Source organism: Antennarius striatus, chromosome 2 (genome assembly GCF_040054535.1).
Source record: "Antennarius striatus isolate MH-2024 chromosome 2, ASM4005453v1, whole genome shotgun sequence".
Taxonomy (NCBI): Eukaryota; Metazoa; Chordata; class Actinopteri; order Lophiiformes; family Antennariidae; genus Antennarius; species Antennarius striatus.
Genome location: NC_090777.1, coordinates 10420001 through 10434885, shown reverse-complemented (window position 1 = coordinate 10434885; position 14885 = coordinate 10420001). Strand labels below are relative to the sequence as shown.

General features: G+C 40.5%; 1 protein-coding gene across 3 annotated transcripts in view; it reads left to right on the top strand.

The window, feature by feature from the left end:
• LOC137602731 (plexin-A1-like) overlaps positions 1–14885 on the top strand; it is a 402183-nt gene that overhangs the window by 49022 nt on the left and 338276 nt on the right. For all 3 annotated transcript variants that reach the window (XM_068325725.1, XM_068325707.1, XM_068325716.1), the window contains exon 2: positions 2155–3544. In XM_068325725.1, the coding sequence (XP_068181826.1) occupies positions 2366–3544 (1179 nt within the window). In that variant the 5' untranslated portion in view covers positions 2155–2365. The remainder of the gene's footprint in view (positions 1–2154; positions 3545–14885) is intronic.

Sequence of the window (14885 nt, the reverse complement as noted above, 5' to 3'; positions counted from 1 at the left end):
GCACAAGAGGATTCCGACCGAGCAGCAGAGGCAACGGCCAGGGTGTATAAGGAGGCTACGGCTATCGTGCTGAATGATGCCATAGCCAGGATGAGTGACTGGCATGAGGAGTCCAATGCTCGGCTCAAGGAGGATATCACCCAAAAGCTGGAAAAAAATCCAAAACATTTGGATGTGAAGGCCAGAAACCATGATGCTGACACCAGTGATTAGGAGTGTGGAAGGCACAGAAAGCAACATCGTCTCAGCCACACAAAGCAAGAAATTCCAACGGCGCTTAAATCATAAAATTGTCCAGAAACAACCCTTGAAATGGGTAACAAAATGAACATTAACAAAATTTGGACTCTTCTCAAGAACTGACAAAGAGGTGTGCAAAGATACATGCCTATTGGACTAAATGAACGTATTAAAACAACAATGTACCAGAATAAAATAATTGAAATTGATTTGTGACATGCAAAGTATTGAATTGGTTGACAATGTGCTGCAATGAGAGAGATGTTGTTGATTTAGGGGACAGGAAACTTACAAGCCAATGGCTTCTACCCGTCAACCCTTTTTTCCTTTTCAGATATTGTTGCTGATGTTTCAACACTGATGAAAGTGAAATCTGTTGTAATAACATGTCTGGAAAGAAGAAATAAGCTGAATTAAAAAAAAAATAGTGTGTTGAGATGTGATGAAGTCAGTGGGACCTTTGGTAGTGTTTAAAAACGGATCCCACAGTTCATGTACGTTCAGATTCAGTGTGTTTGCGGGTCTAAGATGGTAACAGTAAGTGCATTGTCTGGACAGGTCAGGCAACAATATTCGTCATCTTGGGCCACTGTAATCATTGCTGGGCAGGAGATGAAAGACACTATTCATGAAAACTAGACAGAGAGAGAAAAAGAGAGGGAGAAGGAGAGGAATGTAATGAAAGGGAGGAGTGAGAAATGGCAGCAGAAATAAGAGATGAGAATGCTGTCCAAACTCCATTAAGAAACAAACCTTTTCCTTGTCCTCTGCATTTAGCCGAGAATAAACCAACAAGCTAATGAAAGGAAGGTTGGACTGCATCAGTCTGTGGTTGGTTTAAAACACTTCCAAAGAAACCACAATATTGTTTGTGTTCCAAGACAGTGACATCAGTGGACGTAATTTACTTTCTTATGGTTGACCAAATGTGAGAAGCTAAATGGTCTTTATTTTAAGAGGCAGTCACAGATTTACTCCAAATACAGTTCACTAGGCACAAACAGGTCAGGAAAGGTTTTCACCTGCTGGTGACATACCTGCATGTTTGAACTTTAGTTTCCTATTTTCATCACTGCTTTTCTGATGTGTTTGAACTGAGACGATACATGAACATAATTGGTTTGTAATGACAAATACACAGCTGGTTTAAAATGATCTTTGCTGGTTACATTCAGAGATGTTGCAGCTGCTTCACCTCCCTTTTCTATTGTTCGGGACTTTACCATACACCAATATTTCCCACCATCTTCACTGCCTTTCTTTTGAACTGCTAGAAGCCATACAGGTTTCATGTATCTCGTCTTTTCACCATCTCACCCCTTTTATCAGCCTGTTTCCTCTCTCCCATTTCTATTTCATAAGTCTATTCCTTTTTCTCTGTTGCTCTCTTGGAAATATGCTATAGGATTTACCCTGCAGCCTTTCTTGTAATTTCTGAATTTTTACCTGCTATCATGATGCTGCACATCAGTGCTGCACTCTGTGTGTCATTTTGTATGTGCCCAGGTCTCGTTTTTCACATGTGTTCAATGTACATACATGTTTTCTAACCAGAAAATATTCATGTGTCACAGGCATTTTCTGTATATTTCAACTGTTGATGTGTTTTTGTGTGGATGTGCATAATCCTTTGGTACTTCCAGACAACCGACAGACTGATTCTGTCTTCTTTTAAAATATGTACTTTACAGAGTGGTATGAGTCAAGAAGTCAAAACAGACGTGACAGTGAAATTATTTGTTGTTTTCAATGTCAGAGTGAAGACCTCCTAGTCTGGGTTGCTGGGCGAATATTTAGTGCCCTTTCATTATGATGCAAACACATAAATCCACTTTGTCAGACCTCTGGAAGTGTTAAACTCCAGTCCATGAATATACTGACATGTGTTGTGTTTTTTCTTCTTCTTTTTCTCAGGGCTGTTGCTGGACAAGTCTGAGGATCAGGTGATGAGGTTATAAAACAACAGCGGTGAAAGTAGGAAAAAACAGGAAGTCTACTGCTCAGAGAAGCTGCTTTTGCTGCATCTTACCCTGCAGTCCTTTAAAGCATTGACTGGCCCTGCAGAAGATTACAACCTCAAAGATACGCACTTTCACCCACTCATACCTTTCCACCCCTCATCGCCATGTTCCATCACCCCAACACACTTCTACGCACACTCCCCATCCTATTTCTTTTGTTCTCCATGACCTTACCATATTCCTCCACTGCTTCTTCCTCATCCTCTTCCTTGCCTTCTTTCTCTCCACCAGAAGGTGGACTCACACATTTGGTGGTTGACAACAAAACTGGCGAGGTCTATGTTGGTGCCGTCAACTGGATCTACAAGCTGTCCAGCAACTTGACCAAGCTGCGAAGCCATGTTACTGGTCCAGTTACAGACAACCCTCGCTGTTACCCTCCACCTGGTGTACAGTCTTGCCCCCATGAGCTAGTGCAGATGTCTAATGTCAATAAACTTCTGCTGCTTGATGCTTCCCACAACCGCTTAATTGCCTGCGGAAGTACTTCACAGGGGATATGCCAGTTCCTTCGTCTGGATGATTTGTTCAAGCTCGGGGAGCCCCACCACCGTAAAGAGCATTATCTATCTAGTGTTGCTGAGGCAGGCACCATGTCAGGTGTGGTCATCTCCCCAGACCTTTTTGGCGGAGGTGGAAAACTTTTTGTCGGCACTCCCATTGATGGGAAATCTGAATACTTCCCAACACTGTCAAGCCGTAAGTTAATGTCCAATGAGGAGAATGCAGACATGTTCAGCTTTGTCTACCAGGATGAGTTTGTGTCTTCGCAGCTCAAGATTCCCTCAGATACCCTCTCCAAGTTCCCAGCGTTTGATATCTATTACGTCTATGGCTTTAACAGTGAGCAGTTTGTGTATTATCTCACCTTGCAGCTTGATACTCAACTCACCTCACCAGATGCAAGTAGTGAACAATTCTTCACCTCTAAAATTGTCCGTCTATGTGTCGATGATCCAAAATTCTACTCATATGTTGAGTTCCCCATTGGCTGCACCAAGGATGGAGTGGAGTACCGCTTGGTTCAAGATGCTTATTTGGCCCGACCAGGCATCCGTCTGGCACGTTCACTTGGTATTCAGGAGCATGAGGAGGTTCTCTTTACTGTATTTGCCCAGGGTCAAAAGAACAGAGCCAAGCCACCCAAGGAGTCGGCTTTGTGTCTGTTCACAATGAGACGGATAAAGGAGAAGATTAAAGAGAGGATTCAATCTTGCTACAGAGGAGAGGGGAAACTCTCCCTTCCCTGGTTGCTCAACAAGGAGCTGGCTTGCATCAACTCAGTGAGTATTTGAGACAAAACTTCCCAGAAGTGTTTTTGTTATCATCAATAGTTTTGAAAATTATTTTCTTCCTAACTGTTAAGGAAATGTTTGAGATTATGGAACTGTGTTTCGTGGTTTTGTGTGAACTTGTTTGTCTGTACTGAAACCATAATAACATAATGATTTACATTCAATCAGTTCACATTTCAAATACATTTTCTTGTTCCCGGAATAAGGCTGGGTTGGGAAGCTGATCCCGCAGCATCTTATATCTTGCCAAAAGCAGTTTAGTGGTCATGGGTTTGGGGGTGTGTTCAAATTAAGCCTTTCTGGAAAGGCTCTCTGCAGCTCTGAAGTAATTACTCCATTAATTTGATTTGGTTTTCTGTGACGATGAGAAATAAGCTGTGCGTTGACTTTAAATTACTGTACTGTCATGCTTGAGAATAGAATTAACTCTTGGGTCCATAAACTGCTGGGCAAACTATTAGACCAGAATTTAAGAAAACGTGTGGGAAAAAAACCCAAAAGGAAAATGTAGGCATGACTTGTAACATTAGCTTCACATTAAGAAGAAATTATGACTTTTAAATTCATATAGCATATAACAGGTTTAATTAATCCAAGCTAATTAAACTGTAGTTTAAATACATTCTGTAGTTTAAACATTTAGTTTCACATAGATAAATGCTGAATATGTGATTTTTCAATCCAGCTTTTAGCAGTTTGAGTGAATATTGAACACATAGTGCTAAGGGTGCTTATTTAGTTTTATTTTTTAAAAGGCTGGCTGTATTTCTTGGTTGTATGTTGACAACTATTTTAACAATTTTAACATTGTTAATGAAAGGTCATGTGAAAATACCAGGCAGAACACCCACCACCCCTCTTCCAAAAACAAAACAAAACAAGGGTGCACCATCCTTCTTTCCTTCTTACCTGCCGCTCTCTCCTGGCAAAATGAATCCACTCAGGGGTTTTTGGATTTATTGCTCAAATGTAATTTTTTAAAGGGCTGCGTAGAAAAAATCTGGCTCTACAGATTTGATTCACTTTGAGTTTTGTTCCAATATTTGATATTTACTTCATGTCAGAGCATTCTTTCTACCTAACACACACACACACACACACACACACACACACACACACACACACACACACACACACACACACACACACACACACACACACACACACACACACACACACACACACACACACACCCGTGTCCTCTTGAAATGTACAGTATCTGTTACTCAGTCATTGTTTCATAACACTCTGCCATAAGTCTCTGGTTTCTGGTTGTCTGTCTTTCTTTCTCTCTCTTTCACTTTATATCATTCATTTGCATAAAGATTTATTTCCTTTGACTTACTTCACTTCACTTTATAACACTTACTCCAACTGCCATTCCTGGTTCCTTTGTCTTTCGTTTTTGAAGTTTAACTTCACTCATTTTTACACTTTGCTCCTCTTACTCTTGCTCCATCCTTCTTACCTCCAACTGTCTCAAGCCTTTGCTCTTTCACCATCGCTCTGCCCTCTCCTTGACTTCCCACTGAGTGATGAGGTATAGAGTGACTTAGTGTGTAAAGCCAGTGCCTGAATGTGATCTGAAAATACAATGTGCAAGGAAGGGATGATGCAGTGAGTGGAAGTCATTGTGATAGGATGGAGGGAAAGAAGGAAAATGAGGTTAGAAAGTTAGATAAAGTGGGACAGCAGCCAATTGATGCACAATTATTGGAATGAGAAAGAAAGAAGAAGAAAGTAACATATGGATGGAAACAACATTGAGACTGAAAGGCCAGAACAATGAAGGAGACACAAATAGAATGAGGGAATTATAGACAGAAACAAACATTGATGGTGATAGCGGTCAGTTGTTTTGGTCCAAACTTTGTTCCAGACCAGACTGTCAATGGCTATGGGAATGATTGCCATGACACCCAGTGCAGACATTCATTGTCCACAGTAGACAGAGTCGATGGGCTATAATGTCCTGACTTTACCTCTAACAATACCATCTGGTCGCATCTTGTGAAATCTCTCAGGATTATTCTGCAGGAATTGTAAATGTCACAGACATACAGCATATGAGAACCAGAGGAAAATGGCTATTAAATTTGATTCCAGTGCTTTTATTTTAGTATCATCAATATATGATGTGACCAATATACAGTATGTACAGTGGTCCCTCTACTTACGAAATTAATTGGTTCTGGAAGAAATTTCGTAAGTAGAAAATTTCGTAAGAAGAGAAGTGCTTTCCATGCAAATGCCCTAATCCGTTCCAAGCCCCCCAAAATTCAGACATAAATGTTTTATAAAGCATAAAAATGCATCAAATATGTAACAAATACAAGTAAAAAATGTAACAAGTACTTGTTACAATTAGATTAGTACACAATAAATGAGAGTTGTGCATAATGTAAAAAAAACAAAAAACAAAGAATAAAAATGATGGTCATTTACCTTTTAACTGCTGTCCTCATTGTTTTTAGCCCTCTTTGGTTCATATGCTCTTGCCTCACTATGCCGAACAACAGAGCAAATTCCAGCCCTTTTAAACTTCTGGAACCACCAACGTGGAGCCTTAAACTCCCGGGGTGTTTTATGGCTTCCTTTTGTTTTAATAACATGGCAATTGTAGATGCATTATGGCCATATTCTTTGGCCAGATGAACCAAACGCATCTCTTTTTCATGCTTTTCTATTATCTCTCGCTTTGTTTCTATGAACAAAAAAACTCCTTTCCTCGTCTTTTCTTTTCCTCTTTTCTCCGTCACTTTCTTGGGTTCAATAGTAAATACTCTTTAAGTTAGTACATTTACGTAAAACTATCAGAACACGTCATGGGCCGAGGGCAGAATGACGAAGACGCTGCATAGACGCCTATCTAGCTACACACAGAGGTCCCTCTTTGCCAATGGGATGCCAGGTTGCTAGATAATAGCCAATGGCAGAGCAGCTATGAGAATGTTGTGTTCAGGAACCGTTGGGAGCTGCGAGTAGCAGCCCATACTGTATTTTTACCTTTCGTAACTCAAAATTTCTTTCTTAACTAGAGACAATATTTTCCTGTTGATGCGTTTCGTAAGTAGAAAAATTCATATGTAGAGACATTCGTAAGTAGAGGTACCACTGTATATTGATCGAAATGTCTTGTTACGTATCTCGTGGATTACCTTCAGTGTCTATGTTTTTTTCTTATTCCATTGTTAGCATGCTAAACTATGATTTGTTAGTATTGAGAACATACTGTACACCTTTAATAATTAGTACTGTATGTTAGTATTGTGACATTCTTCTCCTATACCTATACATATTCTGCAGGTGTGGCTGCAGTGTGTCCAAAGACCTTCAGTTGATGGGCTGTTGATTGAAACATAGTGGTTGAAAGACAAAACATCATTGGCAGAGACAATACCAACAGTTTAGCTAGTTTTACGTATATATTGCAGAGTATGTAATATGTCAGATGCCACTGGTCCAACTATGACAATGATGTGGTTGTTAGAATGAGTTAAGGGTTCCAGTTTTGTTGAAAGCTGTAGAGATCAGGCTGTTCCAGTAATGGATGGCAGCTGTAATCACTTGTCTGTTTTGCTGACATCTATGGAAGTATAACCACCGATACAGTGTGTTTCAGAAACCATTGGTCCAAACAGTCACTTTTATTACACTGCAAAACAAATACGCAGGTTGTTACTGCCAACAATTTAAATGATCAAGTCAGTGTGCGGATGGTTGTAAGTATATATATATATATTTCAGTTTCTCTTAATAACAATCTCTAAGCTCATGCAGGATAACATCATCTCTGTATTACAAGACCACTATTGCTGTGCAGGCACCATGTAGCCTTGTAATAAGTGTATTGTATATGCATTCGATTATGTTAATGAGCATTCAGTTACATGGCTGTCCTTTATAGCCATCTGTCGTTCTGCCAGAGATCGATCAAGGTCGTGCCAGAAGAGCTCGCTCTGGGACATCGCTATGATTAATTTATCAACTCCTGAAACAGACATGTTCAGTTTTTCCTGACAGTAGAAGTGACAGCTTGTTGCCTTGATGCTGGCGTCACGTGAAAAATTTCATACTGCCTCATTCCAGGAGACAAGGTCAGGGCAGTTATTCATCATCAGACTCTACCTAAAAACTATCAACCAAGGATGGTAAAGATAAACTTTTCGCCTCCATATATATATATATATATATATATGCCATCGTGCATTCGCGCATCAACGATTGCGACTCCACCTCATCGCAGATTTTTAGTAGGCAGTCACGTGATACTATACGCACATTCCACTGGTGGCACTGATGGCATTCGGAAGTGGGCTCGGTTCCATCGGTGTCTGACTTTTGTGAGACACAAAAGTACTTGAAACAGTCTATATGAGTGGGAAAAGGTAATAGTGGTAGAAGGTGGTTTAATATCAGTATGGGGAGAGTTCATAAACGTTTAAATTGCCGTAAATAATAGATTGCGATCTCGATCGTGGATTCCTAAATCACGTGTGATTCCTGGAATTTATTAACCACAAAGAACTAGGGTGCACTGTATGTGTGTGTGGGTGTCTTCTTAACATTACCTGTACCTTGGACCAGATCTACTGTGGTAGATATTGGCCCAGTGGCTCTTAACCTTGTTGGAGGTACCGAACCCTGCCGGTTTCATATGCTCGCTCACCGAACCCTTTAGTATAAAAATATTTTTTTTTCAAATTTAAGACACAAGTACAGTATTTTCTGCACTATAAGGCACACTGGATTATAAGGCACACATTCAATGTATGGCCTATTTAAAAAAAAAAAAAATGTTCATACATAAGGCGCACTGGATTATAAAGCGCACTGGCTTATAAAGTGCACTGGATTATAAAACGCATCTGAGAACTCATCTTCAATGAATGATCTATTTTAAAATGGTCCTTTGCGGAGGGTTCAGACGCTGGTTCCATTCTGGTCAGATGCTACTGTCAGGACTGAGACAGGAGCGCAGACCAGGTGCGTCTAAACTAAAGTCTTTATTCCAGCAAAGGCACACGAGGGAAGCACAGGAAAGACCGGTGCACGAGTCCAGGGAAACAGAGCGGGACGGGGGCGTGCAGACATGGAAGGATACAGACAGGACTTACGGGGAAACAGGCAGGCAGGCAGAGGTAAAACTCCGAGAGGCAGAGTTCGTGGTCGGGGACAAAGCAGAGTTCTAATACGGGTCCAGGCAGGCAGGTCGGGGTCCAAAGACAATTTGGGGTCAAGGTAGGAGTCAGGATGAACTGGCAACAAAAAAGGCATCAACACAGAGGATCTGACGCTGGGTCCGTGTTCAAGCCGGGTCTTTGTAGTCCGTGATTAAGGTTCAAACGGTGGCAGGTGTGTCTGTGATGATTGGACGCAGATGTGGGATCTGCGCCGTGGGAAACCCAGCGCGAGACCGGGGGCGGACCCCGAGCCGAGTTGTGACAATTACTTCAGTTTTTCTCCTAAGTCATATCTTATTCAGATGAGAACACACATAATCTGAATGCTGGCTGGAATCAAAGTGACTTGGATTTTGCAGGGACTGAGGTCAGGTTAACAACATGGAATCACTAGTGGATGGCTAACAACCATGTAAGCAACATTTGGCATCAGGGAAAAGGAATATCCATAAATAATCAGAGGACTATCAGTGTTTACGCATAATGTACAGTACACTATTTATATTAATGTAACTGTTAAGGGTATTTTTAATAAAGCTTCTTAAAGGGATACAATCTCTTTGCATCTTTTGTTGGAATAATACAATTATTAAATTCTGGGGCAATACATAGACAGTAAATCTCCTAGATGCATTGTTCCAGAGATAATTAGTAATCAGGCTCAACAATTGGTGTAATGATTGTCACAAAGCTAAAAAAAATAATAATAAAAATCCACTTTCACTATTCATTACGCTCTTTTTTCATTATCTTTTCAGATAATGATATATTACATATCACGTATGCTTCAGAATTCATACAATTAAGCATGTTGATTTGCAAGTGATGGATTACAATCACTTCTATGACTGGTGCTCGGGAACATGTGAGGTCTGGTTTGAATTGTGTAACAAAATTCCAGCACATGCAACCACAAAACTTTTATTTTCTCTCATGGTTTGGGGTGTTCTTTTGTCTTCCCCATCAGCAGGTCTGAAAATCAAATCATTTGGAACACAGAGTAAAATCTGTTTTGTGTGCCTGTGAGTTCCTCTGCATCTGACTGACCAAGTGCTCCTGCAGCAAATAGCATTAAACCACAGGTCTCTCCTTGTACATCTTTATATCCAGTCATTATCAAGAGGAAGTTGTTGATGGTCTTGTGGGATTCAAACAGTGTTGGGTGACCTTCGCCTCCATCCGCCTCTATGGTCCTGTAAGCAAGCCAGCTCAGGGAGGTGACAGCCCCAGCATCAGTAATGAGACTGATTCAGACGGGGAACGGAGATGTTATCCTGTGTGTGTTTAGGATTTCTTTCCTCTCTGTATGCTTCTTTGAATACTCGTGTGTGTGTGTGTGTGTGTGTGTGTGTGTGTGTGTGTGTGTGTGTGTGTGTGTGTGTGTGTGTGTGTGTGTGTGTATGTATGCCTTATTTTCACCTCCAAAGAGTGAAAACAAATACAGGAAAATTGAATGATAAGATGAATATGTGCATGTGTGTCCCTGTATGTGTGTGCATGTGTGTGTGTGTGTGTGTGTGTGTGTGTGTGTGTGTGTGTGTGTGTGTGTGTGTGTGTGTATCGTAAATTAGATGTCAAAGGGAAATTGTCTGCAATAACAAAGATTGACAAAGCTCCCACTGTTGCCCTCACTTTTTATGAGTCTTTCTCTCTCTCTCTCTCCATCACTTCTTCACTACGGTCATTATGCCTCTTTTTTGATCTTAGAATAGTAGTATATATTAATATTTAACAGTGCTGATTACTACTACCCATTGTTTACATCTGTGATGTTGTATATTCTGTCTTCTAGCTGAGCGGTGTGTGTTTGTATGTGTTTGTGTCTTTTTCCTGCACTGCTTTATATCTCTCTGTATTCTCAGTGTTATTACTGTTAGCTTGGGCCTTAGTGGATGGATCGCTCATGTTGCATCAGGCTGTTGGGCTGCTGGGAGAGGTATCTCATGGGTCTAGTGATTGTGCTTACATCATCACTAATGCTGAGTATTTACACCTGGGCCTACACTACTATCCTCCTGAAATAAAACACTATAGAATAAAGTAATGTTGATAATATGACAGGATGCTGCATCACAGACACTTCACACCTTCAAACTAAAATCATGAAGGAGGCAGTTTCCTGCTTGAGATAGCATTTTGTAGACAAGAAGCTGCATTTGAATAAAAATGGAGTTGAAGTGACTTTAAATTGATTGATTCTGGTTTTAGCTCAGTATGGGAGCGGCAGTGGCTCAGTGGTAAAGCGGGCGGTAGAGCGGGTCGTCCTATGATTTAAGATAGGCAGCTCGATTCCCGCTCCAGCCCCCCCAAAAAATACCCGGAGGTGAGCTGACAGTGGGAGGTGTCAGCTCACCTCCGGAGCACTGCCGAGGCACCCTTGAGCAAGGTGCCATCCCCTTTACAAATTGCTCATTTGAGGTGCACCAAGAAGGAGCTGCCTGCCACTCTACCTCCCCTGAATGCCAACAGGCCCCCTTGTTTGTGTGTGTGATACAGGGGCCTGTACTCACAAATATATATGTATGCATGCATTTGAATCAGTAGCTAGAGTGTGCGTTCTTAATTTCCCTTCAGGGATCAAACCAGTATATAACATTAAAAAAAAAAAAAGTAGAATGCTACACTGTAGTTGTAGTTCTGACCTTTTGCAATTTGGTGTTCCAACAGGTCGTGACCCAGAAGCCCAAAATAATTAACGGTGAGATGTTAAAGCACACAGAGTTGATAAAGGTGATCTTCTCAGGTAGTGGGTCTCTAAGACCATCTTCTCCGGTAATCTAAGCCAGTAAAGTTTTTTTGACAGTTTAAAAGTACATGTATGGAGTGAGTTTTGGCCAGAAACACTCTTCACCAACCAAAAATAATCTGGTTCATATCAACAATATCATAAACAACTAAAGCTGCTTCAAATTGTTGTCTCACCCTTACCCATACTAAATTTGTGACCATAACATAGCAAACCAAGAAGCTCTGTAATCCCTTTTTATCCACATATTGGTGTTTGAAGAATTAAAAAAGTAAAGAACCCAACTTTTCATTGCCAAACAGTTGTCAAAGTGACTTAAAGAGGTTTGATAAATGCATGGAGTGCAGAGGCGAATTGCTGTCAAACACTTATTAAAACAATCCACCTAATGGGCTTCAGTTTTCTCTCTTGTCTCTAGAGACATTTTGATTCAGCCATTTAAATGACACAGGTCGTGCCTTCCCATTTGTTTTTGTCTTGTGATATCCTCAGCCTCAGGCTGAATCACGTGACACCCTCCATGCTGTTTAGTCTTATGCTTTTTTTAAATGATGTAATTCAGCTGACAGATGTCCAACTACACCATATTTGAAAAGTCTTGCCCCAAAGTGATTTGTGGTCCTGAATATCTTTGAGGACCACGGAAGCATGGACATGCTTCCTCATATTCCCCAGTCTTTGCTGTACAAAGACTCGTGGCTCATTGTGTAAACACAATGAGACTGGCCGGTGATATAATTACACTGGGTTTTCTGAAAATCGTCATGGACATTGAGAGCTTGTGGATAACAAGAGAGCTAAGCTAACGCAAACTAATGAAACATGGGATTTTACCTGTAAGACCAAGTTTTTCTCTTGTATTCTCGTGCGTGTGTGTGTGTGTGTGTGTGTGTGTGTGTGTGTGTGTGTGTGTGTGTGTGTGGATACACCCAGCTCTCTGAACACTTAGAAGAGCTAAAGCTGCTTTCATTCACCAAAAAACAGACAATTGTTCGAATTAGTAATTAATGTGTAACTGGTTACGTGTTTGCTGTGATGCTGGGGATACCCTCAGGCGGACACACACACACACACACACACACACACACACACACACACACACACACACACACACACACACACACACACACACACACACACAGACACACAGACACACACACACACACACAGACACACACACACAGACACACACACACACACACACACACACACACACACAAACAAACACACACTCACACACATGACTTAAGTGGACCTAACTAGTTAGCCAAATGCTAACTGAGTTCAACAGTTTGTGAGGAACTTTCAGTGTGTAGCTCAGAGGTAGGACATTATCATACAATGCTACTGTAGCCTGAACGAATTGGGGATTGTCATGACCTTGGGCATATCAACCAATCATTATCGTCAATCACTCTGTCCAATCACAGAGTGCCATCTGTGACATAATTTACGTCACAAATGGCCATTTTAGCAAAATTTGATCGTTTTGATTCGGGTCGGGCCATGAATTCCTAAAACTTCAAATATCTATTGATGAAGGAAGCGTTTGTTTACCAGATTCTAGGAGTTGGTTGGGTTAGGGAGGACCACTATGTAGAGGCCTGAAAAAGTGTGATTCTCATAATAGGACCCCTTTAATTTATGGAGAAATCTCGACGGAGTACTTTCTCAAATCCAACTACTGCACAAGTTGTGCCTGTGAGCACAATTTACTGGACAGTTGTGCTTATTGTTAACTCTGGTACATGACATGACAAGTCATGAGTGTCAGCATTTTATGGAATTGTAGAGTTTCTGGTCATATGATAGAGTCTGGTTGACACTGAGCTTTGATTATCTTTGATTATCTCCATGTCATGTTTGTCTGACACTAAGTTCTCCATAGAGGGAAACCAAATGCCATAATAGTCTCAATATCATCCACAGGTGCTTGACTGATTCTAAAAGCCAATTATTTTTGTCCCTTTCAAGAAATGTGTGGTCGTCCTCCAGGTCTCAAACCTCTGCTAAACACACAAAAACTGATGACCTACAGCATCTAATGAAGAGTGTGATTATTCATCATGCACATTTACTTTTTATTTATTTTATTTATTAAACATTTATGTAGTGTTATAAGAACTTATTATAGATATAAATATATGCATGTTCTGCAAAAACGTATATTCATTAATGTGTGTTTTCTTATTTCATCATTCATCTTTATACACATGTAGGAATCTGATCTCTCTCTCTCTCTCACACACACACACACACACACACACACACACACACACACACACACACACACACACACACACACACACACACACACACACACACACACACACACAGTATCTACATTTAGACATTTCAATTTAATTTAATGAAGTTGTGCCGTTATCAGTTGGAACGTTTATGTATCGGTAATATAGCTATATTCTAGATCAACTGTGTCAAACTCAAGGCTCGGGGGCGAAATGTGGCCCGCCACATCATTTTATTTTGCCTGTGAGAGTATAGAAGGTCAGTGTCTAAAAATAAATAGTTCAAAAGTGTGTTTTGACCAAAACACACTTGTAGTAATTAAGCCCATTTTAACACTTATAAAAATGTTTTGAACAAAGTTCATTCTTAACTTTTGATATTATTTTTCTTTATTTGTTGGATAGTTTGAGCCTAGATAGATGGGGTTTTGTGGGTTTTATAACCTGAGAAATTTAAAAGGATTTGTTATAACAAAGAAACAAACATATTTTCTTAGTAAATGTAATGTTTGTAACTTGAATAAGTGATACATTTAACATGAAGGAGTAGTTACATTTATTTTACGTCACATTGAGTTACATTTATTTACATTTATTAGTAACATCTGGCCCTTCGAGGACAGCTGTTATGCTGATGTGGCCCTCGGTGAGTTTTACACCCCTAATGTAGATATTTGTGAGTCAGCCAGGAACCTTTCAGTTGCTTAGAATTCTGTTGTATATTCCTGCTAGTGTATTCCCAGCACATGCTCCTCTACGTTTCATTTCCTGCCCACCACTTTGAGCAGAGTGCAGCATTTTACAGGGTTTTATATTTGGGTGAATCCCTGTGTGTAATAATTGGATTATAGCTGTCCAAGAAGGCTTTAGTTCAGATTACACCGATTATAGTCTGCAGTGCTCAGATGGACAGTACGGTTTAAAGAGTATCATCTTGTTTGTGTCACAACACTATCCTGACGAATGTGCAAATAAGATATTTTACTTCACTTTGTAAATGTAGGCCAAAGGTAGCTGATGCGTCACAGCAGGTGGAAGGTGAACATCTCCAGTAGGATGCAGTAAAGAGGGGGTAGGTGTGACAGGTCTGGCATGGATCTAACCCATGTGTTAAGATCTGGGAAGCAATCCTGTCATCCGTACAAATAGAT